Source organism: Panulirus ornatus, chromosome 17 (genome assembly GCF_036320965.1).
Source record: "Panulirus ornatus isolate Po-2019 chromosome 17, ASM3632096v1, whole genome shotgun sequence".
Taxonomy (NCBI): domain Eukaryota; kingdom Metazoa; phylum Arthropoda; class Malacostraca; order Decapoda; family Palinuridae; genus Panulirus; species Panulirus ornatus.
The window spans coordinates 38,858,920-38,886,419 of NC_092240.1; the positions used below are offsets into that span (position 1 = coordinate 38,858,920).

At 39.7% G+C, this 27,500-nt stretch overlaps 1 protein-coding gene and 1 long non-coding RNA gene across 2 annotated transcripts in view; one reads left to right on the forward strand and one right to left on the reverse strand.

Moving 5' to 3' along the window:
* Positions 1-9,111, forward strand: part of LOC139754471 (uncharacterized) — a 12,127-nt gene extending 3,016 nt beyond the window's left edge. Inside the window, exon 2 of the mRNA XM_071671739.1 lies at positions 8,458-9,111. Within this exon, the coding sequence (XP_071527840.1) occupies positions 8,464-9,051 (588 nt within the window). The 5' untranslated portion in view covers positions 8,458-8,463 and the 3' untranslated portion in view covers positions 9,052-9,111. The remainder of the gene's footprint in view (positions 1-8,457) is intronic.
* A 4,345-nt stretch (positions 9,112-13,456) lies between these two features.
* Positions 13,457-27,500, reverse strand: part of LOC139754472 (uncharacterized) — a 222,606-nt gene continuing 208,562 nt past the window's right edge. Inside the window, exon 3 of the long non-coding RNA XR_011713892.1 lies at positions 13,457-13,564. This is a non-coding gene — a long non-coding RNA (uncharacterized lncRNA). The remainder of the gene's footprint in view (positions 13,565-27,500) is intronic.

The window sequence follows — 27,500 nt, forward strand, 5'->3', positions numbered from 1 at the left end:
ATTCTAAATGCGATTTGGATCCATTAGAACACTGTCTTACAGATTTTTGCTGGTTGTACTACTATGAAATAATTGCCTGTTCAAGATTTTCATTGTCTTATACATGTCAAGTACTGATAAGATAAGATACGACTATAAACACATTGATATATATATAGCAAAAAAAAAAAAAGAAATATATATATATATATATATATATATATATATATATATATATATATATATATTTTTTTTTTTCTTTTTTTTTTTGCTTTGTCGCTGTCTCCCGCGTTTGCGAGGTAGCGCAAGAAAACAGACGAAAGAAATGGCCCAACCCACCCCATACACATGTATATACATACGTCCACACACGCAAATATACATACCTACACAGCTTTCCATGGTTTACCCCAGACGCTTCACATGCCCTGATTCAATCCACTGACAGCACGTCAACCCCGGTACACCACATCGATCCAATTCATTCTATTCCTTGCCCTCCTTTCACCCTCCTGCATGTTCAGGCCCCGATCACACAAAATCTTTTTCACTCCATCTTTCCACCTCCAATTTGGTCTCCCACTTCTCCTCGTTCCCTCCACCTCCGACACATATATCCTCTTGGTCAATCTTTCCTCACTCATTCTCTCCATGTGCCCAAACCATTTCAAAACACCCTCTTCTGCTCTCTCAACCACGCTCTTTTTATTTCCACACATCTCTCTTACCCTTACGTTACTTACTCGATCAAACCACCTCACACCACACATTGTCCTCAAACATCTCATTTCCAGCACATCCATCCTCCTGCGCACAACTCTATCCATAGCCCACGCCTCGCAACCATACAACTTTGTTGGAACCACTATTCCTTCAAACACACCCATTTTTGCTTTCCGAGATAATGTTCTCGACTTCCACACATTCTTCAAGGCTCCCAGGATTTTCGCCCCCTCCCCCACCCTATGATCCACTTCCGCTTCCATGGTTCCATCCGCTGCCAGATCCACTCCCAGATATCTAAAACACTTTACTTCCTCCAGTTTTTCTCCATTCAAACTTACCTCCCAATTAACTTGACCCTCAACCCTACTGTACCTAATAACCTTGCTCTTATTCACATTTACTCTTAACTTTCTTCTTTCACACACTTTACCAAACTCAGTCACCAGCTTCTGCAGTTTCTCACATGAATCAGCCACCAGCGCTGTGTCATCAGCGAACAACAACTGACTCACTTCCCAAGCTCTCTCATCCCCAACAGACTTCATACTTGCCCCTCTTTCCAAAACTCTTTCATTTACCTCCCTAACAACCCCATCCATAAACAAATTAAACAACCATGGAGACATCACACACCCCTGCCGCAAACCTACATTCACTGAGAACCAATCACTTTCCTCTCATCCTACACGTACACATGCCTTACATCGTCGATAAAAACTTTTCACTGCTTCTAACAACTTGCATCCAACACCATATATTCTTAATACCTTCCACAGAGCATCTCTATCAACTCTATCATATGCCTTCTCCAGAGCCATAAATGCTACATACAAATCCATTTGCTTTTCTAAGTATTTCTCACATACATTCTTCAAAGCAAACACCTGATCCACACATCCTCTACCACTTCTGAAACCACACTGCTCTTCCCCAATCTGATGCTCTGTACATGCCTTCACCCTCTCAATCAATACCCTCTCATATAATCTACCAGGAATACTCAACAAACTTATGGATGGGGTTGTTAGGGAGGTGAATGCAAGAGTTTTGGAAAGAGGGGCCGGTAGGAAGTCTGTTGGGGATGAGAGAGCTTGGGAAGTGAGTCAGTTGTTGTTCGCTGATGACACAGCGCTGGTGGCTGATTCATGTGAGAAACTGCAGAAGCTGGTGACTGAGTTTGGTAAAGTGTGTGAAAGAAGAAAGTTAAGAGTAAATGCGAATAAGAGCAAGGTTATTAGGTACAGTAGGGTTGAGGGTCAAGTCAATTGGGAGGTAAGTTTGAATGGAGAAAAACTGGAGGAAGTAAAGTGTTATAGATATCTGGGAGTGGATCTGGCAGCGGATGGAACCATGGAAGCGGAAGTGGATCATAGGGTGGGGGAGGGGGCGAAAATTCTGGGAGCCTTGAAGAATGTGTGGAAGTCGAGAACATTATCTCGGAAAGCAAAAATGGGTATGTTTGAAGGAATAGTGGTTCCAACAATGTTGTATGGTTGCGAGGCGTGGGCTATGGATAGAGTTGTGCGCAGGAGGATGGATGTGCTGGAAATGAGATGTTTGAGGACAATGTGTGGTGTGAGGTGGTTTGATCGAGTAAGTAACGTAAGGGTAAGAGAGATGTGTGGAAATAAAAAGAGCGTGGTTGAGAGAGCAGAAGAGGGTGTTTTGAAATGGTTTGGGCACATGGAGAGAATGAGTGAGGAAAGATTGACCAAGAGGATATATGTGTCGGAGGTGGAGGGAACGAGGAGAAGAGGGAGACCAAATTGGAGGTGGAAAGATGGAGTGAAAAAGATTTTGTGTGATCGGGGCCTGAACATGCAGGAGGGTGTAAGGAGGGCAAGGAATAGAGTGAATTGGAGCGATGTGGTATACAGGGGTTGACGTGCTGTCAGTGGAGTGAATCAAGGCATGTGAGGCGTCTGGGGTGGACAATGGAAAGCTGTGTAGGTATGTATACACGTGTGTGGACATGTGTATGTACATGTGTATGGGGGGGGGGGGGGGGTTGGGCCATTTCTTTCGTCTGTTTCCTTGCGCTACCTCGCAGACGCGGGAGACAGCGACAAAGTATAAAAAAAAAAAAAAAAAAAAAAAAAAAAATATATATATATATATATATATATATATATATATATATATATATACATATATATATATATATATATATATATATATATATATATATATATATATATATATATGTATATATATATATATATATATATATATATATATATATATATATATATATATATATATATATATATATATATATATATATATATATATATATATATATTATCCCTGGGGATAGGGGAGAAAGAATACTTCCCACGTATTCCCTGCGTGTCGTAGAAGGCGACTAAAAGGGGAGGGAGCGGGTGGCTGGAAATCCTCCCCTTTCTTTTTTTTTTAATTTTCCAAAAGAAGGAACAGAGAAGGGGGTCAGGTGAGGATATTCTCTCTAAGGCCCAGTTCTCTGTTCTTAACGCTACCTCGCTAACGCGGGAAATGGCAAATAGTATGAAAAAAAAAAAAAAAAAAAAAAAAATATATATATATATATATATATATATATATATATATATATATATATATATATATATATATATACATATTTTGTTTATTCATTATACTTTGACGCTGTATCCCGCGTTAGCGAGGTAGCGCAAGGAAACAGACGAGAGAATGGCCCAACTCACCCACACACACATGCATAAATATAAACGCTCACACACGCACATATACATACCTATACATTTCAAAGTATACATACATATACATACACAGATATATACATATATACACATGTACATATTCATACATGCTGTCTTCATCCATTCTCGCCGCCACCCCGTCACCACACATGAAATGGCACCTCCCTCCCCCTGCATGCGCGCGAGGTAACGTTAGGAAAAGACAACAAAGGCCACATTCGTTCACAGTCTTTGGCAGGCATGTGTAACGCACCAAAACCACAGCTCCTTTTCCACATCCAGTCCGCACAAAACTTTCCATGGTTCACCCCAGACGTTTCACATGCCCTATTTCAATCCACTGACAGCACGTCGATCCAGGTATACCACATTGTTCCAATTCACTCTATTCCTAGTACGCCTTCCACCCTCCTGTATGTTCAGGCCCCGATATATATATATATATATATATATATATATATATATTTTTTTTTTTTTTTTCAAACTATTCGCCATTTCCCGCGTTAGCGAGGTAGCGTTAAGAACAGAGAACTGGGCCACTGAGGGAATATCCTCACCTGGCCCCCTTCTCTGTTCCTTCTTTTGGAAAATTAAAAAAAATTGAGAGGGGAGGATTTCCAGCCCCCCGCTCCCTCCCCTTTTAGTCGCCTTCTACGACACGCAGGGAATACGTGGGAAGTATTCTTTCTCCCCTATCCCCAGGGATTATATATATATATATATATATATATATATATATATATATATATATATATATATATATATATATATATATATATATATCTTACGCATTGAGTATACTATGAGAAAAACAATCGAAAATATATAACAGTAATGCTGTTATGCTAATAGGTTTGATGTACCCTTAGTATTGATGGGTCAATAAGCTAGTCAATTATGCCTACCTCCTCCTATTATACCCATATTAAATATATAAAACCGGACCAGCTTTTCATCAACACAGGTTTACGGCATCGCCACACGTGATCTCGGCCTCCAGCCAGACATTTACCAATTCTTCTTCTATCTAACCCATTAATTAATGTTAATTATGCAAATTCGGTGCTACACCAAGTTTAAATTGTTCCAATCCACTTTCCTTCCTACACCAGTCCGCGTTAAAGAGGAGAAATCCGGATAAAATAACATACCTGATCCATGTTGTCGTACTGACGCCACGCCTGACAACAGAAAGGGCATATATATATATATATATATATATATATATATGGAACCATGGAAGCGGAAGTGGATCATAGGGTGGGGGAGGGGGCGAAAATTTTGGGAGCCTTGAAAAATGTGTGGAAGTCGAGAACATTATCCCGGAAAGCAAAAATGGGTATGTTTGAAGGAATAGTAGTTCCAACAATGTTGTATGGTTGCGAGGCGTGGGCTATGGATAGAGTTGTGCGTAGGAGGATGGATGTGCTGGAAATGAGATGTTTGAGGACAATGTGTGGTGTGAGGTGGTTTGATCGAGTAAGTAACGTAAGGGTAAGAGAGATGTGTGGAAATAAAAAGAGCGTGGTTGAGAGAGCAGAAGAGGGTGTTTTGAAATGGTTTGGGCACATGGAGAGAATGAGTGAGGAAAGATTGACCAAGAGGATATATGTGTCGGAGGTGGAGGGAACGAGGAGAAGAGGGAGACCAAATTGGAGGTGGAAAGATGGAGTGAAAAAGATTTTGTGTGATCGGGGCCTGAACATGCAGGAGGGTGAAAGGAGGGCAAGGAATAGAGTGAATTGGAGCGATGTGGTATACAGGGGTTGACGTGCTGTCAGTGGATTGAATCAAGGCATGTGAAGCGTCTGGGGTAAACCATGGAAAGCTGTGTAGGTATGTATATTTGCGTGTGTGGACGTGTGTATGTACATGTGTATGGGGGGGGGTTGGGCCATTTCTTTCGTCTGTTTCCTTGCGCTACCTCGCAAACGCGGGAGACAGCGACAAAGTAAAAAAAAAAAAAAAAAAAAAAATATATATATATATATATATATATATATATATATATATATATATACATATATATATATATATATATATATATATATATATATATATATATATATATATATATATATATATATATATATATATATATATATATATATATATATATATATATATATATATATATATATATGGATGAGGATGTTTCCTCAGAGGCCCAGTCCTCTGTTCTTAACGCTACCTCGCTAACGCGGGAAATGGCGAATAGTACGAAAGAAAGAATATATATATATATATATATATATATATATATATATATATATATATATATATATATATATATATATATATATATATATATATATATATATATCTTTCTTTTCTTTCATACTATTCGCCATCTCCCGCATTAGCGGGTTGCGTTAAGAACAGAGGACTGGACCTTTGAGAGAATATCCTCACCTGGCCCCCTTCTCTGTCCCTTCTTTTGGAAAATGAAAAAAAAGAACGAGAAAAAAAAAAAAACGAGAGGGGAGGATTTCCAGCCCCCCCGCTCCCTTCGCTTTTAGTCGCCTTCTACGACACGCAGGGAATACGTGGGAAGTATTCTTTCTCCCCTATCCCCAGGGATAATATATATATATATATATATATATATATATATATATATATATATATATATATATATATATATATATATATATATATATATATATATATATGTATATATATATATATATATATATATATATATATATATATATATATATATATATATATATATATATATATATATATACATATATATATATATATATATATATATATATATATATATATATATATATATATATATATATATATATTATCATCATTATACTGTTTCTGTCTCCCACGTTAGCGAGGTAGGGCAAGGAAACACACGAAAGGATGGCCCAACCCACCCACATACACATGTATATACATACACGTTCACACACGCACATATACATACCTATGCATTTCATCGTAAACATATATATACATATACAGACATATACATATATACACATGCACATGATTCATACTGTCTGCCCTTATTCATTCACGACGCCACCCCGCCACACATGAAATGACAACCCTCTTCCCCCGTACGTGCACGAGGTAGCGCTAGAAAAAGACAACAAAGACCACATTCGTTCACACTCAGTCTCTAGCTGTCTTGTATAATGCACCGAAACCACAGCTCCCTTTCCACATCCAGGCCTCACAGAACTTTCCATGGTTTACCCCAGACGCTTCACATGCCCTGGTTCAATCCATCGACAGCACGTCGACCCTATTCCTTGCACACCTTTCACCCTCCTGCGTGTTGAGACCCCGATCGCTCAAAATGTTTTTCACTCCATCCTTCCACCTCCAATTTGGTCTTCCACTTCTCCTCGTTCCCTCCACCTCTGACCCATATATCCTCTTTGTCAATCTTTCCTCAATCATTCTCTCCATGTGACCAAACCATTTCAATACACCCTCTTCTGCTCTCTCAACCACACTCTTTTTACTACCACACATCTCTATTACCCTCTCATTACTTACTTGATCAAACCACCTCACACCACATATTGCCCTCAAACATCTCATTTCCAACATATCAACCCTCTTTCGCACAACCCTATCTACAGCCCACGCCTCGCAACCATATAACATCGTTACAACCACTATTCCTTCAAACATACCCATTTTTGCTTTCCGAGATAATGTTCTCGCTTTCCACACATTTCTCAACGCTCCTAGAACTTTCGCCCCCTCCCCCACTGTGTGACTCTCTTTCACTTCCATGTTTCCATCCGCTGCCAAATCCACTCCCAGGTATCTAAAACATTTCACTTCCCCCAACTTTTCCCTGTTCAAACTTACCTCCCAGTTGACTTGTCCCTCAACCCTACTATACCTTATAACCTTGCTCTTACTCACATTTACTCTCAGCTTTCTTCTTTCACACACTTTACCAAACTGTCACCAGCTTCTGCAGTTTCTCACCCGAATTAGCCAACAGCGCTGTATCATCAGCGAACAGCAGATGACTCAATTCCTAAGCCCTCTCATCCACAACAGACTGCATACTTGCCCCTCTCTCCAAAACTCTTGCATTCACCTCCCTAACAACCCCATCCATAAACAAACTAAACAACCATGGCGACATCACGCACCCCTACTGCAAACCGACATTTACCGAACACCAATCACTTTCCTCTCTTCCTGCTCGTACACATGCCTTACATCCTCGATAAAAACATTTCACTACTTCTAGGAACTTGCCTCCCACACCATATATTCTTAACACCTTCCACAGAGCATCTCTATCAACTCTATCAGATGGCTTCTCCAGATCCATATATGCTACATACAATTCCATTTGTTTTTCTAAGTATTTCTCACATGCATTCTTCAAAGCAAACACCTAATCTACAGCCCCTCTACTTCTGAAGCCACACTGCTCTTCCTCAATCTGATGCCTTCACCCTCTCAATCAATACCCTCCCATATAATTTCCCAAGAATACTGAGAAGTGAACTGATTCTATTAACGTTGGTTAACAACGTTTCAGTATGATCCTGAGGCTGCAAGTGTCTGGCTTCAGCCAACGTTTTGCTACAGCATTCATGTGCACGTATAAGAACCTTGGATAAGTAAGACACCATAACCTAAACTTTCTCTCTCCTGCAAAATCGACTAATTCAATTAATGTTTCCATTCACAGTACGCCTGTCATCACTGGCGAGTCTTACAGGTGATGATAAAATACTAATCAGTTATAAAGGCAAAGTTTTTTTAATTATGTGCAAACTGTACGGCCCCGCAACAGATTAATTAAGTAATAAATCGTTCCCAGGTGACATAATGATGTATTGATAATCAATCAGGCAAACATTTCCGGCAGACACAATGCACTAACGATACAGCAAAATAACATGACCCGTAGTCAACGTGTGGCTGAAGGCACCAGACACCTAACGTTCCCTAACTGACATCATGCGATGCATAGAATACCAGTGTGTTATCACTTCATGACTGATATCAGTGACCTGTGTTTCCCCAGTAGGCAATCATGGAGCTGAAGAACTGGCTCGCCGTCGTTTCCGTGGTCGCCCTTGTGGACATAGCGACACCCATTTTCCTGGTGTCGTCATCGGCAACCACGGCAGCTGCTGCGACTGCAGGGACGCTTGGACTTACAATCAGTAACCCTGCTCTTGCCGCCGTCGGCGGTGCGGCAGTTCTCCTGGCCGTCGCCGGAGTAGCAACCTCCGCAGTCTTCCGCGGTCGAGGCAAGCGTGCTGCCGTAGAACGTGTGAATGACGATGGCATCTCATCCAACGCTATTGACATCCTCTTTGCCGCTGCAGGATCGCTGGATCATCAGACCAACTGCGGCCTGCGGCTGGTGTGCGAGTTGGCAGCCACTCCAGTGGACCAACTGGCCGATGACGAGGCTCTGATCATGTCACTCTTCGGCAGAGAAAGTATCCTCAACCACGACCATATCAACAGCCCCATCACGCCCTTCCAGCTTGCTGTCTTCCTTGGTCAACAGTCCGGGTCGGCTACCACTTGCGCCAACACGTACAGGAGGTGCCCCTACACCTCCCGCCAAGTAATGGACATTCTTGGTTACAACGGTGCTGGACAGACCTAACTTGACCCGAAGTCTGACCAGTGTCTTTTACCTCTTCAATCCTCACCTCAATCGTTTAGAGTAGAAAATAATAATAATAATAATAAAAAGATATTGTTCTTATTTATATCCATTTCCACTTGAATTAAGGCGTAGGCCACGAAAGGTTTCAAATATGATTAAAGGATTAATAAAAGTATATCAATGAAGAGCAAAAAACAAAAGACAAAAATCAACATTATCAAAGGAAAGTGTAAACTGCTCTTGTTCAGGCACGGGTAATATTTGCTCTGTACTCACGAGTCAGGACTGTAGGATGTAGGGTTCCATGACCAACAGTTCTAACCTAATTCTACGAAACACTTGGAGTCCATCATACACAACATTGTTTCCTGATAAATAGATACTAGTTTTTATCTGTCAGAGAACGAGTCTTCTTTATTTCATAAGATAACTGTGTGAACCATGAATGCGTGTTATCCTAAACAATGTAATATGACTAGAAAAAAAAAGTTGCTTATAGTAGAAATGATTAAGAATAAGATTTTAAGTCTTTTTTGAAGAATTTCAAGCATGTGGCTACCAAATACTGCTTTTAAGAAAACTAGTGAGCCACTCTGTCAGCTATGTAGTCCTCAGATCCAAGATGTTTTCATTGGTTAATCAGATTTTAGTGAAAACGGAGAAAAATATGATAAAAGAATGAAAATAATCACATTTTCCAGCAAAACTTAACATGCCATATTAAACTTACCATTGAGTCGGTGTTGATTGTAATTAAACTCGACAGTAGAAATTAAGATCTTTATATGAGGTTCACATATCACCTGCTTTGAGCTCCCATAGGGATAAAAATGCTGACATCTCTCCAGATGGATTTGAACCTCAAAACTGTTTTTGGAACTGCTTCGCATCAGAGGATTATGAAACATAATTGATAACTTACTGAGTCCAGCCACATACTGGGTCTAGAGACATATTGGGTCCAATCACATAACTGGATCTAAAGACATATTGGGTCCAACCCCAACCCTATACAGGGTCTAGAGACACACTGAATCAAGTGACGTATATACTGGGTCCAGTGATATGCTGGGTCCAGCGACATAATGCGAAGGACGGAAAAATCACACAAAATACCGTATAAACTGAAGATTAAATAACCAACACAAAGTTACCTATTTCAATTGCAAATTGTGAGAATACAAAATGAAAGAAATCATATGACCTCTCCAGGTGAGTTGGTAAGATACAGAATCATGACGACGAAGTGGAAGAGATTAAAAAAAGAAAATGAGTCTAGGTTTCGAATAGCCAATGTGACAAGAAGACTAAAGGAGAATGGGAGACAATGTAGCCAGAGCTGAGTTAGCAACATTGCCTCCTCAGGATTACTAGCCAGGAGTCTTGCATCCTGGCGGTGCGCCTCGAACTTTACTGTTATTCGCTGTTACTTTTGTTCATTATACATCATCTGATTGACGTGCAGGAGGAACAGTGGAAAGATAACATCATTCATCATTCAGTATCGAGATACAGATAGAATTTACTAATATCAAGAATGTGACTTTTTCATTGTTTCTTTTTTCTTTAGCTTTCATGATTATTTTCTGAGAATTTATTTCGATTGCTGTTTTCAGTTTTTCTGGAATTTCAGTTTCTCAGATTTTTTCTGAGATATCAAGTTCCGTCTGAGCGTCCAGAAAAACCCATTTGAATCACACAAATCCTAGGAAACCAGTTTTTCGTGGTTTGAGGCTCAGGGTCCTTACCAATATATTGCCCAGGGCGCTGGGCAGGCTCACTCTGGCACTGATGATAACCACATAAAAAAGTTTATAAAGACAACGACAACGTTAAGACAGATCAGGTCTTTGAGGTCAGATGTAAGCCCAGAACAAGATGGCGAAAGCGAAATTCAAAGCAGGAAAATGTATGGAGGTAGACAGCACACAAAACGATCTTTACCCCGGTGAACGACAGGTCTTCTAATGACCACCTGTTAACTACGAGATCTTGATATGCTCTCATATCATTTCGTCCTTGTGTCATATTACGTCGTTTTGAAAGTGTCAAGATCTCTTTTGTGCTGTGTGTGCGTGAGGAAACGTACCAGCAGCGGCTGATCTGTAGACACATAGAGGAAAGTGATCCAACAGGAAGTTAACACAATTATCTCTGGTGGATCCAACTGCCTCCGTGATGAAGATGCAAGAATAAGATGTGAGGTCCACTGTGTGTAAAGTCTTCTTCGCATACACAGAAGTTAGTGCCTCCGGTTGGTTGGTTGGCTGTTTGGGCTCCAGGCCTGACAATTGTTAAGGTCGTAATGACCGTCAGAGTTAAGCTACATCTGCCAACAGAAAACGTATCTTTTAACGTCTTCTTCAGGTGTGTAGGAAGATTCTAAAATCATACACCCTCTCACTATGTATGTGATCCTTGGTTGATACTAGAGGATCACAGGTGTACACTGTACGAATGAACTGATGTTTGTATCATTAAACAAACTGTGCATGTACAGTGCAGTACGATGGAGCCTGATGTAGGGGCACATCCGTAAACAGTAGTGCACTGTATAATACACATAGTAATGATAATATTGATGATTTATACATCGCAACATTGATAGATGTTTGAAAGGAAAAATGAATGCCCGCTTGAGTGTTTTAATCATTTGCACCAGCGACCAATGAAAAATGTTGTTTTTCATTGCCTTCCTAAAATATTGTCATACGTTTACCACTATGAAATTTTCTGTATCTGTAAAACAGCTGTCAGCTGTTTTATGTTATTCGGTATTAAGCTTGTTTCTATTTGATAAATTGTCCCGGAGCTCCAAGGTAAAGATGCGTCTAAGAGAATGCGAATGATATTGGTCATTGGATTTAACGACCAAATAACTGAAGAAGTGCTAAGTACCCTAAGATACCATGTGTTCTTACATATCACTCTTGTCTTCAGCTTTTTATCATTATCTTGGCAATTTACTAATACCCTCATCGTCTACCTCAACCAGTTTTTCGAAAAGCGCCCAACAATTTGTGGATTACATTAATTATGATTCTAGTAATGTTTTATCTAATTTCTTTTTTCAAATCACTTGCCGCATAGGTACATGATACTTCACGATTTATCATGCGATAACTTACAGAAATATTTAAGTTTACCTGTTCATTTGACAACCGTTTTCTTTTATATTGAGAGGACTACAATGTATTTTAAGGACTAACTCTTGTTTATGATACGAGAGTTGAGTCCACAGGACGCAGCGGCAATACGTTGGTTCCCAGTTGTCTAGACAATGAAGCACAATGATTCCATATCTTGTAATAATGTTCAATTTGGAATTTCTTTTCAAACGCTTTTTCCTCTTTTTCTCTGTAGGGATATGAAGACTTATTTGCAATGTCAATTTAAGTGCGCACCTAACAGGAATATTATTCTACATTTTTACATATCATTTGCATCTTATATTCTTTGATAAACGGATCAAAACGTGTTTAGGCTACAGAGTGCTAACCCTTATCATCTTAGAATAAGAGCAACTCAGAGAAGTTCTTTGCATCATTTATGAAAATAAGATGAATGAGGCAAGCTGCCCAGTAGCTGCTCCAGACGTAGGATGGGTTTATTACATGTTTCACAGTGATGGTAGATTAAGCGATTATCTATCACCAGATTATCGTCAAACCGGAAAACATAGCTTGAACGTCAGGAGAAATATAAATGTTGTTCAATGGATCGATATTGTTGTGATCGTAAGCCTTGTTAACATGATATACAGCCATATGAACAAGGACAAGAAATATATATTGCTGGCAAAGTAGACATGAGCATGAGTATTTTAGTATAATGTATGGAAAGTATTCCTAATCTATATATTTAGTTTAGCCTTCCATTGCTTTGCATCTGCCACGAGGGTGACACAGAGTGACTGAAAATATCGGAATGTATGTAGAATATAATCTGCAAGCACACTGGTTGGAGTCTTACCTGTTGTAATTAGGGGGAGAGTTTTATTGACAGATACACTTATCCAGTATATATCAAAGTCCCTCCCATTAACATCTTGTTTATTAGGTTATTTAATCATGTAAAAGTAATTTAGGAGTACACCAAAAGCATTAATGATTAATTATCGTCCTTTTACAAGGATAGGCCTCACTTATTGTACTTTGAAGCTACCACCACGACTGACATCCAAACTCTCGCATGAGAAGAAACTTTCACCAAAGGTACACCAGTGTGTCAAGTCCTAAAGTAGCGTCAGTGTTGTCAGCATCAACGAACTCTGTTTGTTTCTAACAATGTATAGGAGGGAAGGAGAGGCCCTCAGCCACTAGCCTAGAGAGCGAGGAGGACACAACTTGGACCCTGTATGATATGGACGTGGCTCGAGACCTCCACACACAACAGTACTCACCTCAACATGGACGTGGCCCAGGGCCTTGCGTCTCAGTACCTCCCGAGCGATGTGCGGCAGGGTCAGCTCCACGGATGAGATGGAGGCCCCATCCTCTGAGGACATCACCTGTAACACAACGTGAAGGTCAGACACAGATAAGAGGTCGACTATAGACGATATAGTTTAGTTATCATAACTTATCAGTTGTATATGTAATGTACCTAGCAGCTATTAGCAACTTTATATTGGCTATGGACTTTCAGTGAAACACTATTTGGTTTTTGAAGGAAGTGCTACGTGAAAAAGCACGGGGGTATACATGATTTGACTTGCGGTAAGACAATCGATTCATAACCTCGCGAAGAACAGAGTCTATGAAATGCGTTGTACAACTCAATTTAGGCACTCGTTAGTAAGATTGTGTTGATGGTTCATTATGCTGGTAATGAACTGAAAGTAGCATATGACGAAATTATGACATTAATCCTGAAGATGAAATATCCCGGCACACAACGTATCCGTCAAACAAATGACATACCCAGTCAAATTTCGGGATCAGAATCTTTGAATCTCGGATCTTATACTTCAGCGCAGCATGTAACTACATATCGGAATCAGATGAGACAGCCAGTAAACTGAGGATCGCGAGTCATTCTGGAAATAAAGCGTAAGGTATGCAACCGACTGACCCAATCGTACAATTCTACTCTGATCATAAATTCGTTGTGGTAATGAATGATGGGCTGTCAAGTCTTCAGACGTTCTGTTCACATACGGTATATGCACTGAAAAGCCTACAAACTCTTGTTTTCTTGGTGATGCGAACAATGGCAGCTCTGGAGACTTTCCAAATTGTTAATAAGAATTCAGGTTATAAGTTAAGGTAAGAGAAAATGGTCAACAAGCTCCAGGATTACAGTGAAAATGGTAGCTCCCTTGACCCTCTCATTGGTCACTTCCGTTAAAGAACAGTCGAAGAAATTCCTTATAAAGGCTCCAGTCACGAACAAAAGGCCGGCCCGTAATTGAAAGGTTCATGAAAGGGCAAAAGAAGGAACAAGCCAAAGTATTTACGAATTTTGGAGAAGTCAAAAACATATCTTTTATGACGTGCCAGTTCGTAATTATTGGAAAAGACATGAGAAAGTAGAGATTTCGAAAGCTACGAGGTGTGGGGAAAGAAACAATTATCAAAACGGCCCACCCTTGAATTGCCAACGGTCACACAGTAATCACGTGACGCCGCAGCTTGCCAAGTATTGCGTGGTCTATCTAGAGGTGAGGACACAGAAGCAGCTTGCGGTAACATAAACCAAAGTAATACCTATAGAAGTGGGGAAAATGAACTAACATTGCGGCTTCAGGCAAGCGGGACAAGTTTGAAGTTGGCCTGTAATTTATAAGTCGGACCGCTTTCGACTCAAATCTGTAACGTTGATCAAATGTCTAAAAAGGTTTTCTAGTTATATGTACACGTGGACCAGTGGATCAGTAAACCCTTAGATTCCGTATATGTCGATTGTATTTTGAGTTGGTTAGTCCAGAGCATTTTTTGTTGCTTTCCTATAGTGTGCCTTAATGAGTCTCTTTTGACGTGTTCTTGTGGCAGTGAAATGTGCCAAGGAAGGTCCGTTGACTTTCTGTCCATACATGGGTGCTTCGCTACCTACAAAAAGAGAAACTTACTTTACATTTCTTTGTTTGGATAATACGGCACAACGAACGAAGGATTTTGACAAATGTTCAAGAGTCTTGCCTCAAAACCCTGTTCTCCTTATATATATTTCTCAATATGTGTATAACGATGTATACAATGTAGAGTATAAAGTTTTCAAATAGTAATAATGCCTCTTATTTATATTCTTTTTCGAGTGTAATAACTGAACAGATCAGCTACTACACTTCTTAAGAAATCCGTCCCACTTTCACGCTTACTACCATTATCGAGAAAAGTGTCACAGTGTTCATTTTAGAATCCGTCGGATCCATTCTTAATGATAATCTATCCGTTCACAATGGTATCAAACTTGATACCATTGTGATCAACATACTAGAGCGACATCTCGTAGCAAACAGACAAAGTTAACGTGACAACATTGAAGTTTACAACAGGAATACATTTACGACAGCATATAGAAAGGACGAGAAGGTTGTGCGAGATACTGTGGCCAGAAACTGCAAGGCAATTCATGTAGACAAGGATATCAGTCTGATGATACACTACAATAATACGAAAACATGTTCGCTCGTAATGAGCAACACTATGGCAGGTCGCTTTGGAAGTTTGAATCGTACCGATGAAATACTGGGGACTGTCAGCCCCACCACATAAACTACATTGGACATACAACCTACACTTTGAGCCGCCACCTATCGCTCCACTTACAAGAAGGTGGAATCAAACATCATGAACTAAATCATGGAACGAGACTAACGAGGAAGATTATAGTGAATAATACCAAAATCATTACTAGTTGCAGTGATCGGAGGAGACTACAGATATTATAAGCCATTCACATCAGATAGAAAGCGGCTGTCATCAACATCCAGACAAACATGACAATTGACATACAGCTCTTTGATGGCCTACCATTAGGACGTAGACTTGATGCCGTTTTGGTACACTTGTAACACGACACTGACCCACCATAAGCTACCCCCCAACTTGACCTTAACTCCACACCCGGACAATAACGGTCTCGCTTGGCCAAACTTGGTGTATTTAGTGATGGACTGTCTATGTTCCTACCTCGCTTGACATTATTCTGTGTTTCCTCAACTGTAAGTTTTTCTATATTTCTGTTGTCCATATTTGCCCTTCATGATATTGCTTATTTGTTTAACTTTAAGTGTTTTCCCTTACTTTCAAGTTCTATGTACTGCGTGTGTATATTTTGTTTGTGTTGTACATATCATCTCCAAGTTTTGCGACGCAGTTTTTTCTCTTTTTTTGCAAATTCCTAATAATAATACCTTTGTGAAGGCGAAAGCTTCATTAAAATAATGGATAATTTTGGACAGCTGGTGTTTGAGCACCCACCTGATGGTAGCACCCACCTGATGGTAGCACCCACCTGGTGGTAGCACCCACCTGATGGTAGAATATTATTGAGAAAATTAGAGAACATGAAAAAGAAGATTCATAACTCTAAATGTCATGTCGTATTCAATTCCATGTGCATTAGAGAAAACCTGCTCCCAGATTACACACACACACACACACACACACACACACACACACACACACACACACACACACACACACACAGACACACACACACACACACACACACACACACACACACACACACACACACACACACACACACACACACACATATGTATATATACATATATGTATATCCCTGGGGATAGGGAAGAAAGAATATTTCCCACGTATTCCCTTCGTGCCGTAGAAGGCGACTAAAAGGGGAGGGGGCGATGGGCTGGAAATCCTCCCCTCTCGTTCTTAATTTTCCAAAAGAAGGAACAGAGAAGGGGGCCAGGCGAGGATATTCCTTCAAAGGCTCAGTCCTCTGTTCTTAACGCTGCTTCGCTAACGCGGGAAATGGGGAATAGAATGAAATATATATATTTCTTTCTTTCTTATATTTATCATACTTAATGGCCGTCTCCTGCGTTAGCGAGGAAACGAGAATATATATATATATATATATATATATATATATATATATATATATATATATATATATATATATATATATATGTATATATATATGATATTACTTTTTTATCATATTTTGTCGCTGTCTCCCGCGCTAGCAAGGTAGAGCAAGGAACCAGACGAAAGTATGGCCCAACCCACCCACATACACATGCATATACATACACGCCCACACACGCACATATACAGACCTATACATTTTAATTTATACATACATATACATACACAGACATATACATATATACACATGTACATATTCATACTTGCTGCCTTTTTTCATTCTCGCCGCCACCCCGCCACACGTGAAATAGCATCCCCTTCTCCCCGCGGGGTAGCGCTATTCGTTCACACTCAGTCTCTAGCTGTCATGTATAATGCACCGAAACGACAGCTTCCTTTCCACATCCAGGCCCCACAAAACTTTCCATGGTCTACTCCAGACGCTTCACATGCCCTGGTTCAATCCACTGACAGCACATCGACTCCAGTATACCAAATCGTTCCAATTCACTCTATTCCTTGCACGTCTTTCACCCTCCTGTATGTTCAGGCCCCGATCGCTCAGATTCTTTTTCACTCCATCGTTCCACCTCCAATTAGGTCTCCCACTTCTCCGACTGAATTTTTTATCACAAACAAAACCTACGGTTATAAACCGGTTCCACAACTCGTCCGTTAGTCCTTATGCACCCAGAGGGAGCCGTGAAGCACCATATTCCCCCTCTTCACTTTACAGTGAGCCGTGGATCACGTTGGTTGTCCCTTCCCCACGTACGCAGAGGGATCCACGAAGCACGTTAATCTCCCACGTATCACGAGCCGTGGAGCACGTCTGTCTCCCCCTCCCTCCCCACGTACCGAGGGACGTCCGTGGAACACATGAGACTTAACAAAGAAAATTAGAAGCAGGAGGGTGGTAATGCGGCTATGCGTTCAGCATGAAAAGAAAATGGAGTAAATTGGAGGTTTTCTTACGTACTCCAGGTATGCTAATTGTACCACGTAAAGTGTCAGACAACTGCACATATGTGAACACGAAGACCATGAAGAAGTATGATATACGAGATGTCATCATGAAGAAACAATGTTTTCCTGGAATTTTTGACGCAAATATTTCCATTATAAGTCTTGTAGAAACAAACATGTGCCCAACGCAGATCTAAATCTGTTTTCTACACGAACTTTAATGCAGGTTTGTTATAAAATTCTAACGTATTCACAGCAATGTAATAAACTCTCGTTTTTTTCTTTCTGTTTACCAATGCAAGTATTTTTCTTCAGGTGGAATGAACATAGAATTTCTATAAAGTTCGATTTTAATAATGTAGGAATAACCTTTGTCAATACCTTTAAGATATATATATATATATATATATATATATATATATATATATATATATATATATATATATATATATATATATATATATATATATATATATATATATATATATATATATGTATATATATATATATATATATATATATATATATATATATATATATATATATATATATATATATATATATATATATATATATATATATATATATATATATATATATATATATACTCTTGCAGATATTAAAGAAAAGTACCAGGAAACGAATCACTTCTCTACAGATTATCAAACCTGCACTACGCTCCAACTATAAAAACCAAATCTCGTTACATAACACCAGAGTGCACACCTCCAGGACAGGGACATTCCTGGGGACAGCAGTACGACACTTGCTGTTGAAGGGATGAGCAACGATTATTGGTAATGATATCAGACATACTCATAATGTACAAGATGCTTCTTGGTAGTGTCTAACTTTCTTTTAGACACCGGAGAATATATGGAATAGCTATGAGGCCCTCCCCTGTTCGCTTTGAGCAGGCATTAATGTCCTATGTCGAAGCTACAGTATTGTGACCTGAGAGCATGACACCCTAGATTTACTGCACATATATAGACGACATTTTTATCTGCATTCATAACTTGAACTCACTGGAAAACCTCCGTAACCGACCCCAAGACTCTTCAGTCTTATGATTTACAGTAGAGTTGAATGATAATGGTAAGATTCCTTTCTTGGATGTAATGGCGAGTGCCACAACAGGATCTTTCATCACCGACGTTTACAGAAAGCCCACCAACCAAGGTAAATGTATGAATGGAATAAGTGAAGGTACTCAAAATTACTAGAGGAGTGTTATTCGTGCATACGTGAGGAGAGTGATCAAGGTGTGCTCAACTTGGCAAGTACTACACCAAGAACTTCAACGTGTCCAGCAAATGTTAATTAACAATGGATATTCAAATACTGAATCTGATACCATTGTGAACAACATGCTGGAGCAACATCTCGTGGCAAACAGACAACCTCAACATGACAGCATTAAAGTTTACAAGAGTAACACATTTACGACAACATATCGAAAGGACGAGAAGGTCGTGTGAGATATTGTGGCCAAAAACTGCAAAACGGCTGATGAAGACAAGGATATCAGTCTGATGACGGTACTGCAACAATCAGGAAATACGTTCTCTCGTCATGAACAACAATATTGTAGGTCACTCTGGAAGTCTAAACCGTACCGATGTGGTATATGAGTACAGATACAATATTGGCGACTGTCAGCCCGATCACATATACCACATTGGACATATAACCTGCACCCTGAGCCGCCGCCTCTCGCTACACTTATAAGATGGTGGAAACCAACACCATCATGAACAAAAGCATGGAACCAGACTAACGAGGGAGATTATAGTGAACAACACCAACATCATTACTAGATGCAGTGATCGGCGGAGACTAAAGGTATTAGAAACCTTTCACACTAGACTACTCCATGATTTTCTCAGGCCACTTAACATTCGCTGGTTTAGTCCATTTATAGCACATCGACCCATGCATACCACAGTTCCATTTCACTTAATCAGGTACACGCTTTTCACCCTCCTTTATGTTCAGGCCCCGATCACTCGAAACTTTTACACTCCATCCTTCCATCTCTAATATGGTCTCCCCCTTATCCATTTCCTCTCCACATCTGACATATATATCTTCTTTGTCAACCTCTCCTCACTCATTATTTCCATATGACCAAATCATTTCAGTAAACCCTTTCAGCTCTCTGGAGTATATTATTTTTGGTCATTACTATCATTACTACCACACCTCTCTCTCTAATAATTCTATTACTTGTTCGATCAAACCATCTCGCACCGCATATTGTTTTCAAACATTTCATTTCTAAAATATCACCTTCCTCCGCTTAACACAAGCCTCACAAACACATTATTTGGTTTACTATACCTTCAAAACATATCCATTTTTTTCTATCCCACATAACGATCTTTGTGTCAACGCTTTCGTCAACGCTCTCAAAACTTTTACTTGTTCATTCACCTTATGACTCGCTTTTGCTTCCATGATTCTATTTGCTCTAATGTCCACTCTCAGGTATCTCAATCATTTCACTTTCTCTAAATTTTCTCCATTCAAATTCATATCCTAACTAACCCGTTCCTCAATCCTGCTATGCCTAATGACCTTAATTTTCTTCACATTTACTCTCAACATACTCCTTTCACACACTCTCCAAACTCAGTCACCATTTTCTGTAGCTTTTCATTCGAATCAGCCACCAGTGCTGTATCATAGCTAAATAACGACTGACTCACTTTCCAAGCCTCCTCATCTCCTACAGACAACATACTCACCCCTCGCTCCAATATTCTTACGTTTACCTCCCACATCACCCCATCCATAAACAAATGTAACACCCATGGTTCATCACACACCCCTGCCAAAGACTAACCTTCAGTTGGAGCCATCCACTCTCTTCCTTTCTGTACGCACGCCTTACAACCGTGATAAAAACCTTTCACTGCTTTGAGCAGCTTACTTCCCACAAGTCATCATTATCAACCTTATCATTTGCCTTCTCTAGATCCATAAATGCCACATACAAATCCATCTGTTTCTTTCGGTATTTCTCACACACATTCTTTGAAGCAAACATCTAGGCCACACACCCTCTACCAACCCTGAAGCCACACTGCTCCTCCCCTAAATGATGCTCTGTACATGCCTTCACCCTCTTAATCAATACTCTCCCATACAAATTACCAGATACACTCACCAAACTTATACCTCTGTAGTTTGTTTGAACACTCACCCTTGTCCCATACATGAACTGAAAATCCTAACTAACCAGTAACAAAAAAGTCAAACTGCTTTCCAAAGAATTTTAACTGCAGTACCATCCACTCCAGCCGCTTTGCCACATTTCATATTACGTAAGGCTACACAACTTCTCTCTTCACCAGCTACCCTCTATGACTCTCACATTGCATATCATACCGACCCAAACACCCTACAACTGCCACCCTATCATCAAACACTCAATATTGTAGTCCTCCCTAATACTCCATCTCCTCCTCACTTCAAAATTCCATTTTACTACTTCCTCATTTGCCACCTTCAACGATGTTCCCATTTGTTCTCTTGTTTTTCGCACATCATTAAGCTCCTTTCAAAACATATTCTTATCTTCCTTGAAATTTACAGGTACTCGCTCACCCCAACAATCATTTGTCCTTTTTTTTTCAACCCCTGTACTTTTCTGTTGCCATCCTGCCGCTTTCTCTTTTTCCACTGGCGATCATTTGCATTTCTTCCCTGTAAGTACTACCTTTATACCTCTCTTTTTCTCTTTCATTAGATAATCTATTTCGTTATCCCACCACTCACTACTCTTTCTAGCCTGCCCATATCCCGCTTTACGCATACCATGCGCATATCTTGCGCATTTCAGCACTGCTTCCCTGAATATTTTCCAAACCTCACACATTCGCTTCGATGCCTTTACCCTCACCTTTTGCTGTTCCACACTCAGTCTCTCCTGGTATCTCTTCACACAAGTCTCTTTTCCAAGCTCATTTACTCTCACCGCTCTCTTCTCACCCAAAACGTTTCCTTATTTCCGAAAACCTTTACAAGTCTTCACCCTCGCCTTCACCAGGTAATGATCAGTCATCCCACTAGCTGCCCATCCCGGCACATTCACATCCAAATGTGTCTCTTTTTCTCGCCTATAGATTAGTATGTAATTCAATAACGGCCGCTGACCATCTCTTCTTACTTACGTATGTATATTAGTATATGTTCCTCTTTTTAAACGAAACATTTCCATCACCAGTCCTTTTTCGGTACACAACTATACAAGCTGTTCACCATTGCCATTCACATTCCCTCGCCCCGCCCCCGAAAAGTGTTACCCTCTATCATATGGACCACCTTCGCATTTGATTACCGATCACTAATCCCCGGTCTCGTGCATCAAAACTACTGACACACTCACTCAGCTGCTCCCACAGCATGGGCTTTTCTGTTCCATCTTTTGGAATTTGAAATACAAGAAGAGTAGGAGGGGGGGGGTTCTAGTCCCTAATTCCGGTCTCTTTGGTCACTTTCTATAACAAGCAAAAAACACGGAGGTAGAGATTTCATCCTATATATACATATATATATATATATATATATATATATATATATATATATATATATATATATATATATATATATATATATATATATATATATATATACCATAAAACATACAAACCTAACGGTAGCATTCCCGCCTGTAGCACAAGGGATCCCGGGTTCGATCCTGGCTGTTGGAGGTTTGTATGTTCTATGAAGGTGCGCGTTCCTATGCACTTTGTTCGTATATATATATATATATATATATATATATATATATATATATATATATATATATATATATATATATATATATATATATATATATATATATATATATATACACTGGTGAGGTAAATTCTAAGTTGCTGCAGATTATAAGTCTTGCTATACACCATATACAGATATCTGTATTTTCGGGCAGTTGAATGAACCTAGCACACCTGTGTCTGTGGATTACATCAGACTTCTCTAAGTCATGCCAGGTATTCCAGTGGTGTGAAAACGAAGGCCTCTCGAGTTCGTCTTTGCGTTTTAGAATGTTTTGACTTTTGTGAATTAACTGATGGAAGGGGTCGTACCGTTGCACTTAAGGGTCGTACCACTGTGCTCAAGGATCTTACCGTCGAGATCAAGGGTCGTATTGCAGTGATCAAGGGTCGTATTGTCGTGGTCTTAGGTCTAGCCGTCGTGCTAATGAGTCTTCCAATCTTCCTCACGAGTCTTCCATCTTAGTCAAGGGGGTCGTCTCGTCGTGACCAGAGGTCGTATCGTTGTGATTAAGAGTCGTATCCTCGTGCTCAAGGGTCGTTCCATCGTGCTCAAGGTGCGCGTGCTCAAGGTGCGCGCCATTGTGTGTTAACGTAGTGTGATCGAAGACCAGGAAACATTATAAGAAAGCATATATAATTCAGCTGGTATGGCACGCCACATGGTCATTGTCAGTCACCTGCCTCGAAGATTACCATAATTACTACCTGAACTTGACCCCGAATTAACTTCGTGTGATCCTGCATTACCTGAGGTTGACCCTTAATTACCTTGTTAGCTCCGTCCACTCCTGCATTATCTTGATCTGACCATGAAATATCCTATTACCTTTGTCTGATCCTGTATCACCTTAGCTTAACCCTGAATTATCTTATTACCTTCGTCTGTTTTTGTATTACCTTAACTTGACAATGAATTACTTGCTATCTTCGTTTGATCCTGTATTACCTTAACTTAGCCCTGAATTACCTTGTTACCTTTAACTGATTCTGCATTACCTTCACTTGATCCTAGATTACCTTTGTACCTTTGTCTCATCCTACGTTATCTTGACCCTAAATCACCTTGTTACCATCGTTTGATCTTGCATTGCATCAATTTGATCCTGAAATACGTCATCAAATCTGTATTTTACCTCATCTTGACCTCGAATTACATTATTACATTTACCTGATCCCGCATATGCCTTATTACCTTCGTGTGATCCTGCATTACCTCTGCAAGTCCCTAACTTGCCCTACTACCTTCATGTTATCCTGAATTGCCTTAACGTGACTCTGAGTTACCTTATGAGACCTTAAATTGACCCTGAATTACCTTATTACCTTCATGTGATTTCGCATTACCTTCACTTGATCCTGAATTGCGTAATTACCTTATTCTGTTCCTACATTACGTCATCTAGACCCTAAAGTACCCTATTACCTTCGCATGAGCCTGAATCATCTTAATTTCAGCTTGAATTACATTGCTACCTTCATCTGATTCTGAATGGCCTTAGTTTGATCCTAAACTATGCTAACTTGACCTTGAATTACTGCAATACGTTAGCCTCACCTTGGATCAAATCTACTCAAAATTATCTTATTACATTTGTCAGACTTGGAGTTTCTTGAAACTGATCTCTTATCACCTTACCTTCTTTGATTCTGACTTATTTCACCTCGACTCTGATGTACTCTATGACATTCATATCGATATGAATTACCTTAAGCTGATTGTAAATTACCTTAATACTTTAATGACTGTGGATCACATTAGATAATCTAAATTTTACCCTGAAGTATTTCATGATAAAATGCGGGTAATCCTGAATCATCTGAATAATATAAAATGATTCTGCATTATTTTTTTCCTGAAGTCTGATCCGAACATCACATCACTAACATGACCCTAAGCACTTCATTTACTTACTGTAACTTGATCCTGAAACAAACAGCTCACCCCCCTCCTCCCTAATGTGACCCTAAAGTAACCATTTCACCACTCTAACTTGACCTGGAACTAAACACCTCACAACCATAGCTTGACCCTGAACCAATCTGCCACCTGAACGTAACCCTGAAACATCTGAGTCCTCCTGAACCACCCGTCATGAACTTGACGAACGTGCATGATTCGATACAGTCCAGTGTTCCAAGAACTGCTCTACGTAGCTCATGAATTTCGGTGTTTACAGGCACACTTCAGGCATGAAGTTTTCATGGTTAATGGCTTCATGTGTCGCTGAAACCTATCACTAATGGATGTGACGCAATTCTTCATCATCAGGTTTCGAAGGTTCCCGTGAAGAACATGATGATTACACGATGCTATTCAGTTCTCTAAAGTTGTCACCCGCTTCGCACAATGACATGAAAAAAGTACAAATACATCAACATGTAAATGCGTGTAAACATGATTCAGATATCAGATATATGGCATAGAATTGTAAATCTACAATTACATCTTCGTATGTTGACATACGCAGCATCATTATCTGAATGTATCTAAGCATCATTTCATTCAAGGTTTGTTTCATGTACCTGTCTGTATCATCGAAGCTCTCAGCTGGCATCTCTTTCGGGCAGCTGGTGGGATGTCTAACCATTATGTGGTGGAGACAAGGTTGAAAATATGTAGGGCCTTTTGGAAGGGAGGGAACTATAAGATTGAGAAGAGGGTTGTGAGAGTAAATGTGCTTGGAAAAGAGATATGCGAGGAAAAATTCCAGGAGAGATTAAGTTTGTAATGGCATAAGGTGAAGGTAAGTGAAGCAAGGGAAGTGGATGAGGAATGGAAGATATCCAGTAAAGCAGTTCTGGTATATTCAATAGAAATGTAGAAGGTGGGAGGTGGGCAGATGAGAAAATGTAGTACGTGATGGGATGACAAAGTAAAGTTGTTAATCAAGGAGAAAAGAGACATGTCTGGGAGGTAATTACAGGCAAGGACTACAAATGATTGGGATATGTACAAGAGAAAGCGACTGGTGATAAAGAGGAAGATGCAGGGGTTGAAAAAAAGGGCAGATGAGGGCTAAACGATTATCAGTTAACTTAGGGAGAATGATAGTGTAAGAAAATCAAATGAACAAATGGGAACAACGGTAAAAGGCTCAAATGGGGCGAGGAGAAAACTAAATGAAATTTTCTTTTGTGATTTTTGAATGTTTGACAACAGTGTGGTAATTGTAGGGCGTTTGAGTCGGAAAAGAGTTCCCAGAATTATGCTTTCATTTTTCCACTGTAGGTTCTATCTTCATCGATCACTATGACAATACGTTTTTGTTATATGCATATATATATATATATATATATATATATATATATATACCTCCAACAGCCAGGATCGAACCAGGGACCCCTGCGTGGCAGGCAGGAGCTATACGGCTAGGCTATGATTGCCCGATAGAGAAATATCTATTCAAATGCTATGTAATCAAATACCCCTCGTCTCACGTTGGTAAGCAACGGGGTCTAGACCGGTCAAATCCCATCAGGCTCACACAACTAGCAGATAGCATTTTACCGAACCTAATTGTATAGCGCGGAGGTATGTGAATACGAATATAGTGCATATGAACGCGCACCTTCATAGAACATACAAACCTCCAAAACCAGGATCGAACCCGGGACGCAGGCAGGCGGGAGGAAAAGGGGAAACATTTTCATGGTGAAACAAGGTTTTTTGCGGACACGGGATTCACAAAGTTTCAGACTGGGCAGGAACAATGTGGTTTACGTGGTAGTAGAAGTTTTGTGGCTCAGATATCTGTATAGAAATATGTGCGTGAGAAACGATTAGACAAACAAAAATTGCACATTGCATTTATGGATCTGAAGAAAGCATATGATATGGTTTATAGAAATGTGCTGTGGAAGGTATTATGGATATATGGTGTAAGAGGAAGGTTACCAGAAGGGATGAAGTTGGTGGATGAGTCAGTGAATGTTTGCTGATGACATGGTGCTGTTCGCAGAATCGAGTGTGAGAAACTCCAGAAGTTGGTTTCAGAGTTTGGAAGAGTGTGTGAAAGGAGAAAGTTGGAAGGACACATGAATGAAAGCAAGATTTTTCTCGGTTTAGCAGTGTAGGGACAGGTTGACTAGGATGTGAGTCTGAATAAAGACATCCTAGAGAAATTGGAGTTTTGAGAAACCTGGGAGTGTATATGACAGGAAATGGGGCCATGGGGGCTGAAATGAATCGTAGGGTGGGTGAGGCTGTGAAGGTCCTGGTAACATTGAGGTAGTATGCGTGGAGTGAGAGGTCACAGTCTGGGAGGGGCGAAGATGAGCATGTTGGAAGATATAGTAATCCCGACTGTGATGTGTGTGAGGCGTGGACTGTAGATGAGAATATACTGATGATGGTGAATGTGTTGGAAATCAAATGTTTGAGAACAGTACGTGAAGTGAGGAGTGTTGATCGAATAAGAAATCATCGTTATCATCATTATTGATATTATCATTATTATTATCATTATCAATATTATCACTATTATTATCATTATCATCATCATTATCATTATCATCATCATCATCATTATTACTATTATTGCTATTGTTATTATTATTAGCATTATCATTTTCATTATCATTATCATTAATAATGATGATAATAATGTTCTTGATAATGATG